General features: G+C 44.6%; 1 protein-coding gene across 1 annotated transcript; it reads right to left on the bottom strand.

Moving 5' to 3' along the window:
* Positions 1-672: 672 nt before the first annotated feature.
* Positions 673-16,166, bottom strand: SLC20A1 (solute carrier family 20 member 1). The gene is made up of 11 exons (XM_061155325.1): positions 15,946-16,166; positions 14,836-15,451; positions 14,513-14,653; positions 14,237-14,322; positions 9,212-9,308; positions 6,544-6,663; positions 4,580-4,849; positions 3,901-4,459; positions 3,123-3,308; positions 2,669-2,753; positions 673-1,632 (listed from the first exon to the last, which is right to left on the bottom strand). The coding sequence occupies exons 2-11, from the start codon at positions 15,179-15,181 to the stop codon at positions 1,459-1,461; spliced, it is 2,064 nt and encodes a 687-aa protein (XP_061011308.1). The 5' UTR covers positions 15,182-15,451; positions 15,946-16,166; the 3' UTR covers positions 673-1,458.
* Between the last annotated feature and the right edge of the window lie 505 nt (positions 16,167-16,671).

The raw sequence follows: 16,671 nt of genomic DNA on the forward strand, positions 1-16,671 counted from the left end.
CTCTGAGGACAGGACATACCAACCTAGTTTTGTTAACTTTTTTAAGCCATGTACTTTTGCTTAACCATTCTGATCAAGTATAAAGAGAGATAATGTGTCAAGATTGAAAAATCCGAACACTGGGAATTTAAGGGTTCTTTGTTTGGCCACACTGCAACAGCATGTGGGATCTTACTTCCACAGCCAGGGATCACATCTATGCACATACCCTCCTCCCCTGGCCGCCCATCAGGCTGGAAGCACATGTGCCTCCCTGAACAACCAGGGAACTCTCCCAACAGAGAATTTTTTAACGTAGCTAAGCTACACACAACCCTCATTTTAGCCTTCTTCCTAACAGCGATGCTAGAAACAATCTCAACAAGGATATGATAAGATAATCCATCCGAACAGGTAAACTTTGTGGCTATTAAAAACAAGTAGATACATGCTAACGAAATGTCCAAGATGTGCTAGTATTAAAAAAAAAAAAAAAAAAAAACTTAGTCTGTTAGAACAGCCCCCGTGGAGTAATGTCATGTATATTCTGGGATCTTAAGAAATGTTTCAGGGAGAAGGGAGCCTGCTGCTAAAGGGCAGTTCTCATTTGCTAAGATATTACATTCTCCTAAGAATGCATGAGGCTAACTGATCTGCGAACAGATGTGTATGAACGAAACCAGCAACGACAAGTTTTCTAAAAACGGTAGGCTTTTTATTTATTAAGAGGTAGACAGATGAACATGGAAGCCTGGCCCATTTTACCTTGCCTGAAGTTCATATTCCACAGCATTCATCCATCCTGCACTGTCAGAAATCTTAAAGAAATACCCAAGACTGCCAGAAGGATTTTTCTTCCTACTTCTTCTTAGCAAGAATTGTCAATGAACTGCTTGCAAAGAAGGAACTACTAACCTAAATTTTCACCACGTCCTAAGACCCTATTAGAAGTTCCCACAGATGCCAAGAGAACCCGCCACTGCCGACTGGTGGGCAGGGTACAAGTGACTATTTCTCTAAGACTACTAGGGAAGCTTGGGTTACGGTGTTTCTTGTTAAGTCCCCGTGCGTGTTAGGGCAGAAGCTGGTGAAACCAACAAAGCAGAGCACACTCTGTCAAATGGCTCTGGATGGTTGTTTAAAAAAAAAAGAAAAGAAATCACGTTATCTTCAGAGACAACATTAAAACATAATGCAACTGAAGCCTGATATAAAAAGTAGAGAGATATATACAGGAATTCACAGCCCAGAGGGAAAAGGGACCTCAAGAGGAACCAGTGGAAACCTGGCTATTTTACATAGCTAATTTTGAGACAAGTCATATTTAGCACGAAAGCAGTTACAGCACAAGTAGAGCTTCCCTCCCACAGCTCCCAAACTCAAAAGAGATTCTTTTGTCAGTCTTCGGTAACACTGCAGTCACTCTTCAAAGGAGCAGGAAATGTGTCAGGTGGTCCCAAACATTGACCTGAATTCCCATCACACACAGCCTAACGCTGGGAGGATGATGTATTTGAAGACTGCCATGATGGCAGCGCTAATGACACCCGAAATGGGGACCGTGACGAACCAGGCCATAAAAATGTTGCGGAAGAGTCGCCAGTCGACAGCCTTTTTGGATCGGAGCCAGCCAACGGATACAACAGAGCCCACCTGTGGGAGGAAACCACCAAGGAACTAGTTACTAACGTGCCAGGGTACTGTGCTAAATAAGACTTGTGACCTTATACAGGTGAGGAGCCCCAGACTACCACACTGATCCATGAGAACTGGTTTGTATTAGGAACAAGATGAAGGCCGCATAAAATCCAAGCACTGAATCTGTGGTAACTGGGGCAAAACAGAATAGGAAAAGAAAATTCTCTTTTTCCGAGATGCTGGAACTTAATGAACTATTAATAACAGGGCTTCCCTGGTGGCTCAGATGGTAAAGAATCTGCCTGCAAAGCGGGAGACCTAGGTTTGATCCCTGGGCTGGGAAGATCCCCTGGAGAAGGGAATGGCTACCTACTCTAGTACTCTTGCCTGGAGAATCCCATGGACAGAGGAGCCTGACAGGCTACAGTCCACGGGGCTGCAGAGTCAGACACAACTGAGCAACTGATACTTTCACTCACTAAAAACTGCTTTAGTAACAGATTCTTTTTTAGTGTTAGGTTTCCCAAAGATTCTAGAGGGAGGCTGCTATTAGACCTAATAACTAAATCATTTGCATATCTCGCTGGAAGAAAAATGACTCAAAGGCTCCATGATGAACCAACTTAAATTCCCTTAAGAAAGCCAGTTTGTTTCCTTCTCTATAGATATCCTATAGTTATTACTCATCAAGCAACCTTAGGATTCAGGAAGTTTCTCGGTGCTTCAATTCTAAGAGGCTCGGAGTGCATGCTTGCTTTATAAACTGCCCTTCGACAGACCAACAAGCCTCACAGGCTTGCTACCTCAAAAGGGCTTTCACATTTTGGAGGATAAAATAAAATATATTATCTGCTTAAATAAAACAGACACAAGGAATTGCAAAATAGGTCTTTACATTCTTAGTCACTTGTCCTACACTTGTCAACTCTTGAACACTCCCACAGTGTAAAACTTTCTAAACCAAAATATCAAAGGAAATAAAGAACAAAAAACACCTCTCCACATATCTACTAAAACCATTCAAAAAACACAGTACCCTTTTATCACTTACTTTACAATGTGTCGTGCTGATGGGAAGACCAATATTCGATGCAATTACTACAGTGAGGGCAGATGCCAGCTCAATACTGAAGCCGCTGTGGACACAAATAGATCACTAGTCAAGAATGGAATTTAAATTGTGGTAAATTAGCAAAAGTTCGCACAATCCTGCAGTGCTAACTACCCGACATCTTCAGTTTGCTCTAAACTTCTGAAATCTGCTTTAAATCAGACCATGAGATTCCTCTTCTGGTTTCCACTGTTTAAGGTTTTAAGGTTTTCTGTAAGCCCACTATTAAAAGGCTTGCACTTCTACTTTGAGGAACTTGGTAAACATCAGTATTGGCTCCATAAACACAGATAAAAGCCAAATATACAGTCATTAAGTCTTAGCTCACACATCTTTCTCATATGTTATCTTAAGAACAAGATCATTAGCCTGAGAACCTGCTTTACCAACTTACCTAGAGGGCGTGATGGGTGTCAGATCCTTCCCCATGGTCTGGATGACTCTCCTTCCCCACACCCAGAGACCAATACAGATACCAACACCACCATAGAGCAGAAGCCATATTGGTGTTGCTACTTTTGAGGAAACATCACCAGTGTCATAAACCAGATACAAAGCAACCAGAGGACCAATGGCATTGCTGGAAGAAAAAGAGCAAAGATGACTTTGCAGGCAAAACTACAACTCGGCAAGATCCTATTTGTTAAATGCTTTACTAAGTTTTCTAAAGCAAAGCTTTCATTAGCAAACTGTCTTTCAAGGGAAACAAATGGAACCCCCCGCTCCCAACATACACAGCAGGAGACCGTGAGAGTTCTTCTCAGAGGGAACACCCCACATTTGGTGGCCTGTCTTTCTATAGGCCCATCTGAGGCAAATTTGAATTTCATGAATAGTTTACAAACCACAGAACTAGGATTAATAGCCTACAAACTCATTCTAGGGGCAGTAACTTTTTTTTTTTTTTTTTAGGGGTAGTAACTCTTATCAAAAAACTAGATCCTATCTTGATAAATGGCTTCTCTGTGAAAGATGTGTTTATCACCTACAGAAATGGAAACAAGCATTCTTTGTAATCTCTCTGAAGAAATTTTTCTTCCTGTTTTGTACATCAATTGCTCTTATCTCATTCAATCTGCATTATTCAATGTCCCACAAACCGAGCCTTATATATAAAAAGATGATGCAGTATAAAAATAGAATGAGCATGCCAAGAATCCTGACTGACTGACCTGACGTCATTGCCACCATGGGCAAAGGACCCGAAGCAGGCCGTGAGGATCTGCAGGAACTGGAAGAGGAGAGACACTTCTGGCTTGTCCTGGTCACACCATTCTTCCAGAGAGCTAGTGCTCCCTTTCCTGTCGCTCAGACCCATCTCTGCCTTGACACTCATGTCCATCTCTGACGCTGAGTGAATGTCAGACACAGCATTGCAGTAACTGGTGTAGCTGTCCATTCGAATTCGCTTCTTGCTGTCTGCATTAGGCCACGTCAGCTTCTCCATCTCTTCACCCTTCTGTTCGCCTTCTTTGGCGCGGAAGGAATCCAGAGGCATGCCGCAGATTGCCATGGTGTAGGAAGTGTAACTATTATTGCGCCTCAAGGGTTTGTCACCAGAGTCTCCCATGCAGTCTCCCACCTTGGCAAGATGTAACTTATGCAGGAGCTCTTTGTACAAGCCGGAGTCTTTGTGCACGGTGTGATACTGGTAATGGCCACTGGAGCTAATCTGGTTACTGACAGCTTGACTAAACTGAACGAGGTTCCCATTTGGCAACTGCACAGCACCTGCCAAGACCAAAAGGTACCAACACTCAATGCCAAGAGCATCCGATCCAAAGAGCGAGCCCCCCAGTGGTGCAGGAAACAGGGAAACCTGCCTGTCCCCACCAAGGAGAGCCCACTCACCATTCATAGAGCCGTCGATGCTGGTTTCCTCTTTCAGGTCCACACTGGGAAGCCTCTCTCGCTCGGGAGCTTCTTCCAGGTCTCCAAGTTTGAATGAGACTGTCCTCTCCTCCACCACAGCCCTGAGGGGCACGGTGGCTGAACCCACCTCCGAAACAGGATTCCTTGTTTCAATGTCACTGAGTGACAACTTTGTTTCTTCATGGTCTTCTTTCAAGCTATTCTTTTTTTCCATTAAGGGGCTTTCCGAAGGACTAGACTTGATTTCTCCTAGAAAAGAAGGAGAGAAGCATATTTTTCTTTGGTTGTGACCAAACTAACTTGTTCATTTCCCCTTTTCCTCCTCAAAAAAAAAAAAAATCCATCTCAAAGTAAGGCCACATGTAAACTTAGGTGAAAATTCGGGATAATTTTTCTGTCTGTTTTATTTGCCACATCTCCTATTTCTCATTTAGGAAGGAACCAAAGATGCAAATGCAGAACATCCTAGTATCAGGGGTTGTAAACTTTATTCAGGGAAGGCCCAGACAGTAAAATCTGGTGGCCCAGTGTCTAAGACTCTGAGCCTCCAATGCAGGGGTCCTGGGTTCGAACCTTGCTCAGAGAACCTGATACATGTGCCATAACTAAGACCCAGTACAGTCAAATGAAAAAAAAAATTCTGAGTGTCCTGCTGATCCCTTCTGTAGTAGGAAGTAACTCAAGTAGGGAGACGTTGACTAGCAACTGAAAAGTGACTGAATTTCATGCATTTTTTAAAAATTTAACAATGAATTTGGCTGCATTGGGCCAGAGTTGCAGTAGGTGATCTAGTTCCCTGACCAGGGATCAAATTCAAGCCTCCTGCGCTGGGAGTGTGGAGTCTTAGTCACTGGACCACCAGGGAAGTTCTTGCATGTTCTTTTAAAAAAGGAATGGCCTGCAATTTCAGCTCATGAGTTCAAGCAACATGACTCAGCTCAATGCAGGCAACTCAAGGTGACTTGAATTTCTGCCTCTATATAAACAAAGAGAAGTGCCTTATGGTGTTTGATCCCATGACCAGGAGGGAATGTTTTCTGCTTCCGTACCAATGCCCCGGGGGCATTTAGGCATCCCAGTCAGGCAACAGCCCAGGATATCAAACCTTAGCAAGATTTGTCTCCTCCCAGCCTGAGGGAAAAATGAGGTCACAAAGGCCTGAAGGACTGAGCTCACAGAGCCTCTCAGAGGCTCCTCAGCCCAGCTGTATGACGCAGCATCCTGCTGCTGCCACTGCAGTCCATGCAGCTCTCCGCTGCTTCCAAGAAACAAGTGAAATCACCACCCCAGCATTCACAGATGAGAAGGGCAGAAAAATATGACTTCAAGAGAGCTCAATCAGTGAGCACAGAAATATAAGGTATAGAGACTGATACCAATCAAAACATTCCATATTTGATTCTACTGGAATACTCTGTATAGTAAGAGTCTAAAGGAGCCCTTCATGTGCGCTCCAGTGCTGAGAATTAATCAAATCTAAAGTCAGAGGTACATACAAACCTAGTTCTGAATACCTGAACCTGACTTAAGCTATATATGGTAGTCGTTTTGGTAAATGTTTCCTGTGAAGGTATCTCATACCTTTTATTTTTCAGTGAATCCTCATCCTCTCAATTAATGTAGACTACAGCTTCTTTGTATCTATCTAGCATATCACTGGCAAGTGATCAAGGTACAGTTAAAAAAAAAAAAAGGAACAATAGATGAACTGCCTAGCCTGTCCGGCAGCCCAAATAAGGTCAAATGTGCCTCGTGACTAGGTCTCAGGTCATATTATGTTAATAAGAACATCTTCTGGACAATAAACCTATATCCCCAAATTTCCATTTAAATGTTTCTGGCTTTACCAACCTATCCAAGTAGAGGATTTTTACAGATGGCCAAACAAACAAAAGGCAAACACATCATGAGTTAGAATTTTTTTGCTATGATTTGTTACTTACGTTCGATTTTTCTCTTCATCCTTGGACATACAAAGAACCAGACGATAAGGGCACAGAAAACTGCACAGCCCACCGAGATGAGGATGGTACCCCACAGAGGAAGTTTGTCAAAGCCCAGCACTAGGAGATAAAACGGTGCATCTTGAAAACCCCAGGGCAACAGCCCCCATGTAATAACGTGTAAACCCTCCTCTGGGGATTCCGGGGTTCCCAGGCCAGCCCATCACCCTTCACTGCTGCTGCCAAGCCTGAGGCCCACAGGCTTTACTGTGCTCCTGGCTAGAGGAATTCGGGAGAAAAATCCCATAGCATCTGAAACCCACAACCGTCTGGCCCACACCAGCTAGACTACCCATCTCCCAAGCTCCTTCACATACTAGGCTTTTTCCTTTCTTTGCTTTGAAGAGTAAAGGATCATTAACACTGAGGATCTGCAACCAACTATGAAGCAAATGGAAGCATTCCACTGCCCAGCCTCCAGCTGGAATAGCCGCACACACCAAATCCATGTGTTATGTTGGCACATGGATTTTAACGTTAAAGAAGGCAAGTACCTCAGTCTTCACTTCTCTCATGCTGATATCATTAGTTCTCTGTGGAAGTTATTACATCCATTGTAAACTAGCTAGAGCAATATTATCTCTTAGGATGCTTTATCAAACTAAGATACAGAAAACTTGGACATTATCTATCAAAAGATAAGAAAGGTTCAAAGGGCTGTCTTACACAAAAGGAAAACAGTATGGTAGTAATCACACTAACAAGTCACATTTAATCAGACTTTTGCCTACTTCTCACATGGCTCAGAGATCATTAACTAGTCACCTGGTTATCACAAGTGCCAACAGGCTCCAAGCCACTAGCCTATATTAATGATAAGGGTAAAGCACCAGAGATCACTATTTAAGCCTAAAAAGATGCTATAATGATCTGTGGTTTATACAAGAATATCTTAGGCACTTGTGACTGTTTTGCTTATTAGGTATTACTTATAAAATGGAAACTATTTTCCCTCAAAGTAATTCATATTTAAAAATCAGATATAAATGGAGGCTCCTTCAAAACTAAAGTTCTGTAGTGACACAATCTTTCCATTTTAACTGTTATCAATTTGAATTATGCAATTAGTCACACAAACTAAAATATACATGAAAATTAATCAATCTATCACAATTTAAATTTGTCTACGTTCCAAGTCAAAAAGTAGAAATGAGACTGGTTTTTCTTGTAAATGATCCACCAAAGGACAAGACAAAAAAATATCCATGTTCCCTTTTCAAAGAATGATTGAAAACCTGAGTTTCTAATTTCATTGAACTATAAGCTGTGCTGCTACCACATGCAACATGAGTGCTTAGAGCCTCATGGAGAATTTAGTTCGACATGAAGAGCCCAAATTAAAGCAGATTGGAAATGCAGCATGCAAGCTTTCCTTTGCCTCTATTATTTGTTAAGGAGTCTGGTAACCCCTAATAAGATCAATAGTCTCATAAAGTTGTCCAATTTCTTTCCTGATTATTCCAAGAATAGAGACAAGGTTAAAAATACTTCACTAAAAAAAAAAAAAATACTTCACTAAATCAAACCAACTTTGTAAAGCAGTTATCCTTCAATTAATAATAAATATTTTAAAAAGTTAAAAGAAAAAAATACTTCACTCACTCAATTTTTGGTCAGTGACTTATTACTTCAGTGAGATTTATGAAGCAAGTTACACTCCATTAGTCAGAAATGAAATCAACTTAGTGGGCCATAATGAGCATTTTTAAAAAAGAGTATTTGCAATTGTGAGCACACAGTACAGAGTAAGGATAAATAGCTTCAAGATACCATTCCAGTTATCTTTTCCCCGAACTTCGTCTCTATAAGCACACTCTGTCCTAGCAGCAATGCACAATGTCTTTCTCCCAACGAGTCACAACAGTCTGAGCCAATGAGTCAGAGGCCATACAACCAAATGAACCCAAGAGTGAAACTGACTAATCAAGGCATAAGACTTTGTCTGACAAGTTACAGGTTATCCATTTTTTCAGAGGCTAAATTGAACATGTATCATCCTAATTTAATCCGTGCTTTGCCTTTGTACCAACATAAAAGTAACATTTCAAGCTTTATATTCTCACAAATATTTTTCCTCTTAGCTGCATCAATTCTTCTTCCAAGTGCACACAGAGCAGGTGTTAAACATCCCAACTCTTCTTATTCAAGCAGATTCAGGGAGTAAATTTAGGACTTAGAAAACAAAGCAGCTCCAACTGGGAGAGAAAAATGAGAATATCCAGCAAACCAGTCATAAATGACTGATATTTCGAAGACAACATATAACTAATGACTCTTCGGCAGTCAGAAGTTGAGGTTAACATCAATTCCAGGTATTTTTAGCACAGGTAGGAGAGAGGGAGGGATAAGATCAAATTATCGGTGGATCCTGTGAAGACTAAAGAGTAAAGGTCTGTAGTGATTTAGAATCTGAGCAGGTCTCTTTGGTTGAAAAACTATCTAGGTTAAACTCAGCGTACACTAGCCTGCAGCCTTCTGAAATGGGCGCAGGCCAGTCACCTTCTAGTAGATTTCAGCCCTGTAAAGCAAAAAGGGGTAAATTGGGCATTTAATGCAAGTTTTAGAAACAACTTTAAATTCACATTTAAATATTCTGATGTGTACTTACATGGTGCTCCAGTGTACATGATGGAAAAGAGGTTGATTCCAATCGTGCAGGCATAGAACACTGGCAAAGCTCGCAACCCATTAGGAACTGGATCTGCCTGTAAAATGATCATTATCATAAAGATCAAGACCTTAAAAGCTGTAAAAAGTTAACCCATTTCCACAGAACCTTATCAAAGGGCAGCTCCAGGAATTACAGTACCAGCCAGTAACTCTCTCCATGGTAGTCTGAGGACAAATGGTCTTTTCCTACATTGCTCCTGGAAGTCCCCCTACCAAGGCTGATCTACATCTATCTGAATTTGTGTTTGATTTTATGTTTGGGGGGTTGGTCAGGGTTTTTCTTGTTGCTGTTATTCTCCCCTGAAGAAGGGGATGGCAACCCACTCCAGTACTCTCGCCTAAAAACCCCATGGACAGAGGAACCTGGTGGGCTACAGTCCATGGGGTCGAAAAGAGTTGGGACAGGACTGAGCGACTGATCACATTAACAAGGCTACCTATTACGGATGACTAGTGATGTCCTAGACAGTCAGTTTCAACCCCCAGTCCTCTAAGGCAGTGGTCCCCAACCTTTGTGGCACCAGGGATGGGTTTCATGGAAGACAACCGCTCACCTCCTCATGTGTGGCCCAGTTCGTAACAGGGGGGTGGGGACCAAGGCTCTAAGGTACCTTATGTCCAGATAAAACTCTGAGCACACACCTGAAGATGTATTCTACATTTGTGAGAGGTCAAAAAACAGACTGAGTTATTACAACATCTCTTACCTGACTTTATACCTGCAATGACTTCTCAAATATAAAACATGTCGAATATACTAGCGACAACCATCTTATCTAGACATTTGATAAATAAGCCACAACTAATGATTTACCAAAGTGCTAAGATAAAAATCAATCATATACGAGGTCATCTCATTCAGACTGTGTGCCAAGCACCAATTCAGGCATGAAAATATGGGAGTGAATGAGATGAAAGTCTCTGCTTTCACAGAGCTGACGTTGACATTCTAACACAAAATGATGCTCTGAAGAAAAAGAAGGGGAAGGAGACGGAAGGAGGGGCACACTTTTAATTTTCGGGGAGGGGGTAGTCCAAAGACTGTTATTGGAGCCAAGACACAGATGTATTACGTCAACAAGCCATAAAGCCATGTAGCCAGGTACACACCCAGGTGGAGAAACAGGAGCTAGAGAATAAGCTATCTGGAAGGTAGAATGTCCCAGAGACATCAGCAAATAGAGACCCTGAAGCAAATGCTTGAATTGTCTTGAGGAACAGCAAGGAGGCCGGTGTGACTGGAAACAAGAGCACAGGGCTTCCCTGGCGGCACCTCTTTGCAACCCCATGGACTGTAACCTGCCGGGCTCCTCTGTCCACTGGTTTCTTCAGGCAAAAATACTGGAGTGGGTTGCCGTTTCCTCCTCCAGGGGATCTTCCCAACCCAGGGACTGAACCTGCATCTCCTACACTGCAGGCAGAGTCTTTACTCGCTGAGCCATCAGCAAATCCCTGGTGGCACAGTTGTTAAGAATCTAGCTGTCAATACAAGGGACACGGGTTCAATCCCTGGTTCCCACAAGATCCCACAGGCCTAGGAGCAAGTAATTATGTGTACCACAACTACTAAGCCTGTGCTCTAGAGCCTGGAAGCAACAACTACTAAGCCCATGTCCCACAACTAATGAAGTCCAAGTGCCTAGACCCGGTGCTCTGCAACAAGAAGTCACCCCCAATGAGAGGTTCACGCACAGCAACGAAGACCCAACATAGCTAAAAATAAATTCTAAGGAAAAAAAAGAGCACTTCTTAACACATGGGAAGGCTAAACCTCAAAGATGTTGTCAGCCTAAAGGTTTAATGCTATGTTAGATCCAATGGAAAATCTTGGAGAGGTAGAGACAAGGAAAAGACTCATCAATAATACATGGGAAGACTGAGTTAATGGCTTAAAATTAAGGAACCAGAAAGCAGAAGTGCGATTCCCAATCAGCAGAGATGATGGGCCCTGATGAAAACCACCTGAGCATCAGCTCCCCAATCTGCAGTCTAAAAGAATGCTACAGATAAGGAAACTGACAAAATAAAAAGAGCCAATAAAACCTAAGCAACCCTGAGCCACTCAATGTGGGCCCCACCCCCAGGGTAGTAAGGATATGAACCTGAGCTGTGTATACCTTTTTCAAGAATAATCTATGGTTTTAAGAAATTCTCCAAGGAACTTAAGACTCCCCCTGCTCCACACCCACATCAAAATCCATGAGGGTTCCAGACATTATGTAGGGGCTTCTCTTCCTCCCTTCTGCTACCTCCAAACTCCACTCAACCACTCCCCTGAGGTAACCAGGGCTGTTTTATGAGAATGTTTACCAACATCTGACTCATCTAAACACACACTTAATTACCTCAAAGTAAACATCTCATCACCTAACTATATGGGATGGGAAAGGAAGTGGGGGTGGTCTTCCCAACTCATTTTCAACCAGGATAGTTCTTTTTTTATACACTGGACATGTCTGAAAAGATGCCCTAGATAGATTTAACATGATTTCTGACAGAAGGGAGGAACATTGAAAGACCCATTTTCTTTGACTGGAATTTAAACACTCAACAGGAAGGCTTCTTTACTCTATCCCTTGTTTATTGTCCCAGTCCTTAACTTTCACTCTGCTCTTCCCTACGAGGCTAACCAACACCCTCAGAACATTCAGAAGACTGAAAATGTCTAAAAGCCCTTTTAATGTTATTAATTTCCAAAACAGAATTCTTAGTTGAAAAGTATCTTAATGGTCAAATATTTAGATTTTAACAGCCAGGACCATTCTAAGATGTTTTCTTGAGATGTTTTAAGTCTAACAGTAACCAGAAATAGTCAGTCTCCACCTAAAAATCTATCTCTTAATGGTAGATTAGAAACAAGGGCATGTGCCTGCCCCTGGGGAGGGGGAGGTGGTGCCAGTGTCGATTCTCCAAGTTCATCCTGAGTAGTTTTAAATGCAATTCCAGTCATTCTTGATCATGTTCATCCTCATACCCCATGAGGAATATATAGTTTAGAAGTTAATATAGCTAACTTAAGCTCTCAAGTACTGAGGGTAAAAATACCTGGCATGTGTTCCCCAAATAAGAGGTATGAGCAGCTGAAAATCCCACTCTGCACCTGAGAGCATGACCATTCCTACTCCAGAAAAGAAATCTATTTTGGTTTGAGACACACAAAGCCTCAGCAGAATCAAAAGAATCAGACCCCAGTGTAAAACCTTTATGTGCAAAGCCTTCCCTGGTGGCCCAGTGGTGTGCCAATGAAGGAGACATGGGTTCGATCCCTGGTCTGGGAAGATCCCACGTGCCAGAGGGAGCAACTGGGCCTGTGCACCACAACTGAGTTTGTGCTCTAGAGTCCAGGAGCCCCAGTGGGAGAGGCCATGGCAAAGAGGGGCCCTCACACTGCAACTGGAGAAAGGCCCTCACACCTGCAAAGACCCAGCACAGCCAAAGATAAATAAAACTATGGAAAAAAAACTTTTATGAGCAGGAATTCCTAACAGGGGGTTCCATTAATTCTCCTGCGTTCTGATCCCTGGCTAAGTTGCCCTCAAACTGAAGCATCCTATTATATTCTACAGCAGTGGGGAGTGGGAGGGTAGGTGCAAATCATTACCTGCTTCCTTAATAAGACAATTTTTACTCTCAAATTATAACAAGCTATAGAGGTTTCAAGTTTTCAAAATATTACATTGCTATCTTTTGCCAGACTCAGGCCATGGTAAACAGATTAGTGAGTCACTTTATACCAATCATAGAATTTCCATAGAAAGTACAAATCCTCCCAAGAGAAGCTTAGAACTAGACCAAACAAATGGCTCAGTACATTCTTACCACTTGGGATTAAGCTACCTGTCTCCTTTCACTCAGATTTCTTCAGTTTAGAAGAATTTAAGAACTTACAATAGACTATTAAAGTCATTCACCTCAGAAAAAGGACAAGTTTGTTTACTGAGAAAAAAAATGCATTTATTTTTACTGTAACTCAGTCCAATAACATCCCTTGTTGTCTACATTTATTTTGGAGCCAGCATCAGACTTCATGATAAAAGAAATGCTATCGGGTCCCTCAAAAGGGATTTTCAAAGGGACAGGAAATTAAATGGCTATCTGCAATTTTTCTGCCAACTAAACAGACTTTTGTGATTTTTACCTTTCTTGGTTCCTTTTTACCTATTCTGAGATATTAAAGTCATGTCACTGTGAGAGGTATGAATCCCCACCATGAAGTTCATAAACTGGTTTCAATAATCAACACTACAAAGATAATTAGGTAGAGACCCAAACTATTCCATTTTAACTGGCAGTTAAGAAAAAGCCACCTGGGGCACTCAAGCTTACAGTTCAAACTGGCCTGAGACAGAGCAGCAGATGGGCTTGTGGACACAGCGGGGGGAGAAGGGGAAGCTGGGACGAATTGAGAAAGTAGCACTGACATACATAAACTACCACGTGTAAAACAGCTAGTGGGATGCTGCTGTGTGACACAGGGAGCCCTAGGCTAGTGCTCTGTGATGACCTGGGGGTGGGGAGGTCTGATTCAGGCTCAAGGAGGAGATACATGTAACACTTACGGCTGATTCAAGTTGTTGTACAGATGAAACCAACATGACACTGTAAAGCAAATATCCTCAAATAAAAAAAAAAGGTGGATCTGCCTATGATGGTGGTTTAAAGTAGTAACCTGCATACAGCTAAACAAAGCCACGCCAAATACATTAATTTTTTTCTGCTTTCAATCTCTCCAATTTCTTGGCACCCCTTAGTGTTCATTCAATTTCTCCTTTCCAAATGCCTTCTTGGGTATTGAAAACTTTCTTCTTTCAAAGAAGTTAGGTACAAAACAAGGTACCTAGGTCTCCAAGGTCACACTCCTACACACCCATCACACTTGTAAAAATGCTATCGGTTTGAATACCACTGAATGCGACCTACTCCAGGTCATGTGGGGGGTGGGGGTGGGGGGGAGAAAGATTACCTTACGGAGGATGAATGCACGAACCAGGAAGAATAAAATCCCAGACATAATACCAGAAAGCAGAGGAGAGACGAACCAAGACAACACTGGAATAGAACACATTAAGAGAAACATCAACTAATGAAAATCAGGAACCCAAACACTCCTCCCTCTCAGTCCTCCTTTTTCAAAACTTTAATCCATCCCTCCAACTTGACACCATCTACTTACTCCCACACACAACGCCTCCTCCTTGTGGTAACACGACAATAAAAAGATATTTAGAATGAAACGTACCAATTTTTATTAGTTCAGACCACTTGACACCTTCCTGCCCCTTTGCCACCAAGGAGAAACCAATGGTTGCACCGACGATGCAATGGGTTCCAGAAATGGGCAGCTTCAAGAACGAAGCCACTAGTTGCCATACCGCAGAACCTGAAAACACGTCAAGTCTGATTAAGACACAAGGCAGAATTCCAGTAATGTACGCAGCGCATATCACTGAACGTAACCATCTGAAAAGCTTCAGAACACAAGAATGGAACTACCCATGATGAGAATTCGCTCACCCACCAAGAGGACAATCGGGGTGGAGGCGGTGGTGGTAGAGAACTCACCAAACATCGCACTGACGGAGCCGGCCATCAGCAGCACCTGGGTCGAGTTGTACATCTCCACGTCAATTAAGCCCTTCCTGATCGTCTCGCTCACTTTGGCCCCCAGGAGGACAGAGCCCACTGTCTCAAAGATACTAGCTAAGATGCAAGCTTGCTTGAGGGTCACTACACCTGATCCCACGGCTGTACCAAACGAATTTGCTACATCATTGGCTCCCACGGAGAATGCCAGGACGAACGCAATAATAAAACCCAGGATGAGCATCCATAGGTAGTTCACCGACGGACTAGAAGCGGCAGTAGCAGCAATAGCAGTGGTAATGAGCGGTGCCACGGTCGTTGCCATTCTCTAGAGTAGTGGTTCTTGAATGAATCAGACAATTACTGAGCGGTGTTCGAGATGTGTAAACAGAATATGAGGTATCAAAAATGCTATAATAAATAATATATATTACATAAAATTAAATACTGTAAACTACGGCACAGAAACCGAGCTGGGGAGTTACTGCTATACGCTGCGTATGGGCATCTGTTGTCTGGGGTTTCTTTGGTTCTGGAGGGCTAGGAACACGGAGCAGAATTCCATGGCGGAGAAGAGAAAGGACGCAAGTTCATCCTGGAAGGAGGAAGGGAGAGGAATAACAATAGCAGTGGGCCCTTGGGGGCCGGTCCCGCACTCCACGCCGACCCACTGGGACTAGGGGGCCCCGGCAGGACCCGCCATCCGCGATCCGCTGTCCCCCGACCCGGAGAGAACGGGTCGGGCACGTGGCGCCGGGGACCACCTCCGCCAGCGCGCGCCCGGCCCGGCCCCCGAGCAGCCGGCCCGCGCGCGCCCTCCCCACGAAAACCGGAAAAGGGCCGTTCCCGCGCGCGCGCGCGCCACCAGGGGACCGCCAAAAAGGCCCGCGGGCGGGCAGGCGAACGAGCGAACGAACGAACGGACGGACGGGCGGGCGGGGCGGGGTGGGATGGGGAAGCGGTCAGCGACGAAAGCAGAACCCCACTGCGCCGCCTGCCCCGGCCCAGCCGGCCAACCCCAGTGCCGCCGCGCCCACACTGGGCCCCGGGGAGAAGAAAGAGCCTTTCCAAGGTGGCGCCTCCACTCACCAAAGAAAACGAGGAGCCGAACGGGAGGCGAGGTCCAGGCGGAGGGCTAGAACCACGGACGCACGCACCTTCTATCGAAGAGCACACGACGTGGGGCGGAGGCTCTGGGGATGGCTCCGCGGGGCTGGCGACCGACCCTGGAAGCAGCCGCTGGCGCCTCAGCAGCGGAGAAGAGAAAGCACGCAGCGCGCGCCGGCAGCCATCACTCTGGCAGCGCACGCCGCTAGCCCCTACTTATAGCCGGCGCCGCGCCCCGCGTGACCCGCCGCGCCTCGCGCCGGCCAGGAGCCCCACCCCCGGGATGACGCAGACCCCGCCAGCCCGGCCGGATGAGCCAGACGGCGGCGCTCATAGGTCGGCCCGGCGCTGTGGTCACGCCCCCAGAGGAGAGCTTGTCCACGTGGGGAGGGCCAGCCCCTTCCCTGCGGCCTTGCCTCTGCGTCTTGGCACCGCCTGGAGTCCGCGGCGGAGGCCGCTGGGGACCCTCACCCGGTCCCTGGAGGTCGTCAAGCGAGGTTTATAGATAGGGGCCGCGACCAAGGTCATAGTTCCTTCCTCGCGATCCCAGTATTACGGAGCTGTCCGAGCCTCGAGCCACACTTCAGCGCACTTGTAACTTGCTGCATCGGGAGGCCACACCTGGTCAGGTTCCCTCCCTCAGGTCATCCTGGTGACGCTGCGGGGGAGCTCGCGCCCTGGGGCTCCGGATCCGGTCCAGGCACGTTG

This window comes from Dama dama, chromosome 11, assembly GCF_033118175.1.
Source record: "Dama dama isolate Ldn47 chromosome 11, ASM3311817v1, whole genome shotgun sequence".
Taxonomy (NCBI): domain Eukaryota; kingdom Metazoa; phylum Chordata; class Mammalia; order Artiodactyla; family Cervidae; genus Dama; species Dama dama.

Excerpts from the sequence above, each read along its gene's own strand:
- SLC20A1 (XM_061155325.1), bottom strand. The coding sequence starts at position 15,181 with ATGGCAACGACCGTGGCACCGCTCATTACCACTGCTATTGCTGCTACT. Across the intron at positions 9,309-14,236 it reads GTGCATTCATCCTCCGTAAG|GCAGATCCAGTTCCTAATGG; the intron begins GTAATCTTTCTC and ends ATCATTTTACAG. Across the intron at positions 1,633-2,668 it reads TCAGCACGACACATTGTAAA|GTGGGCTCTGTTGTATCCGT; the intron begins GTAAGTGATAAA and ends TTCCTCCCACAG.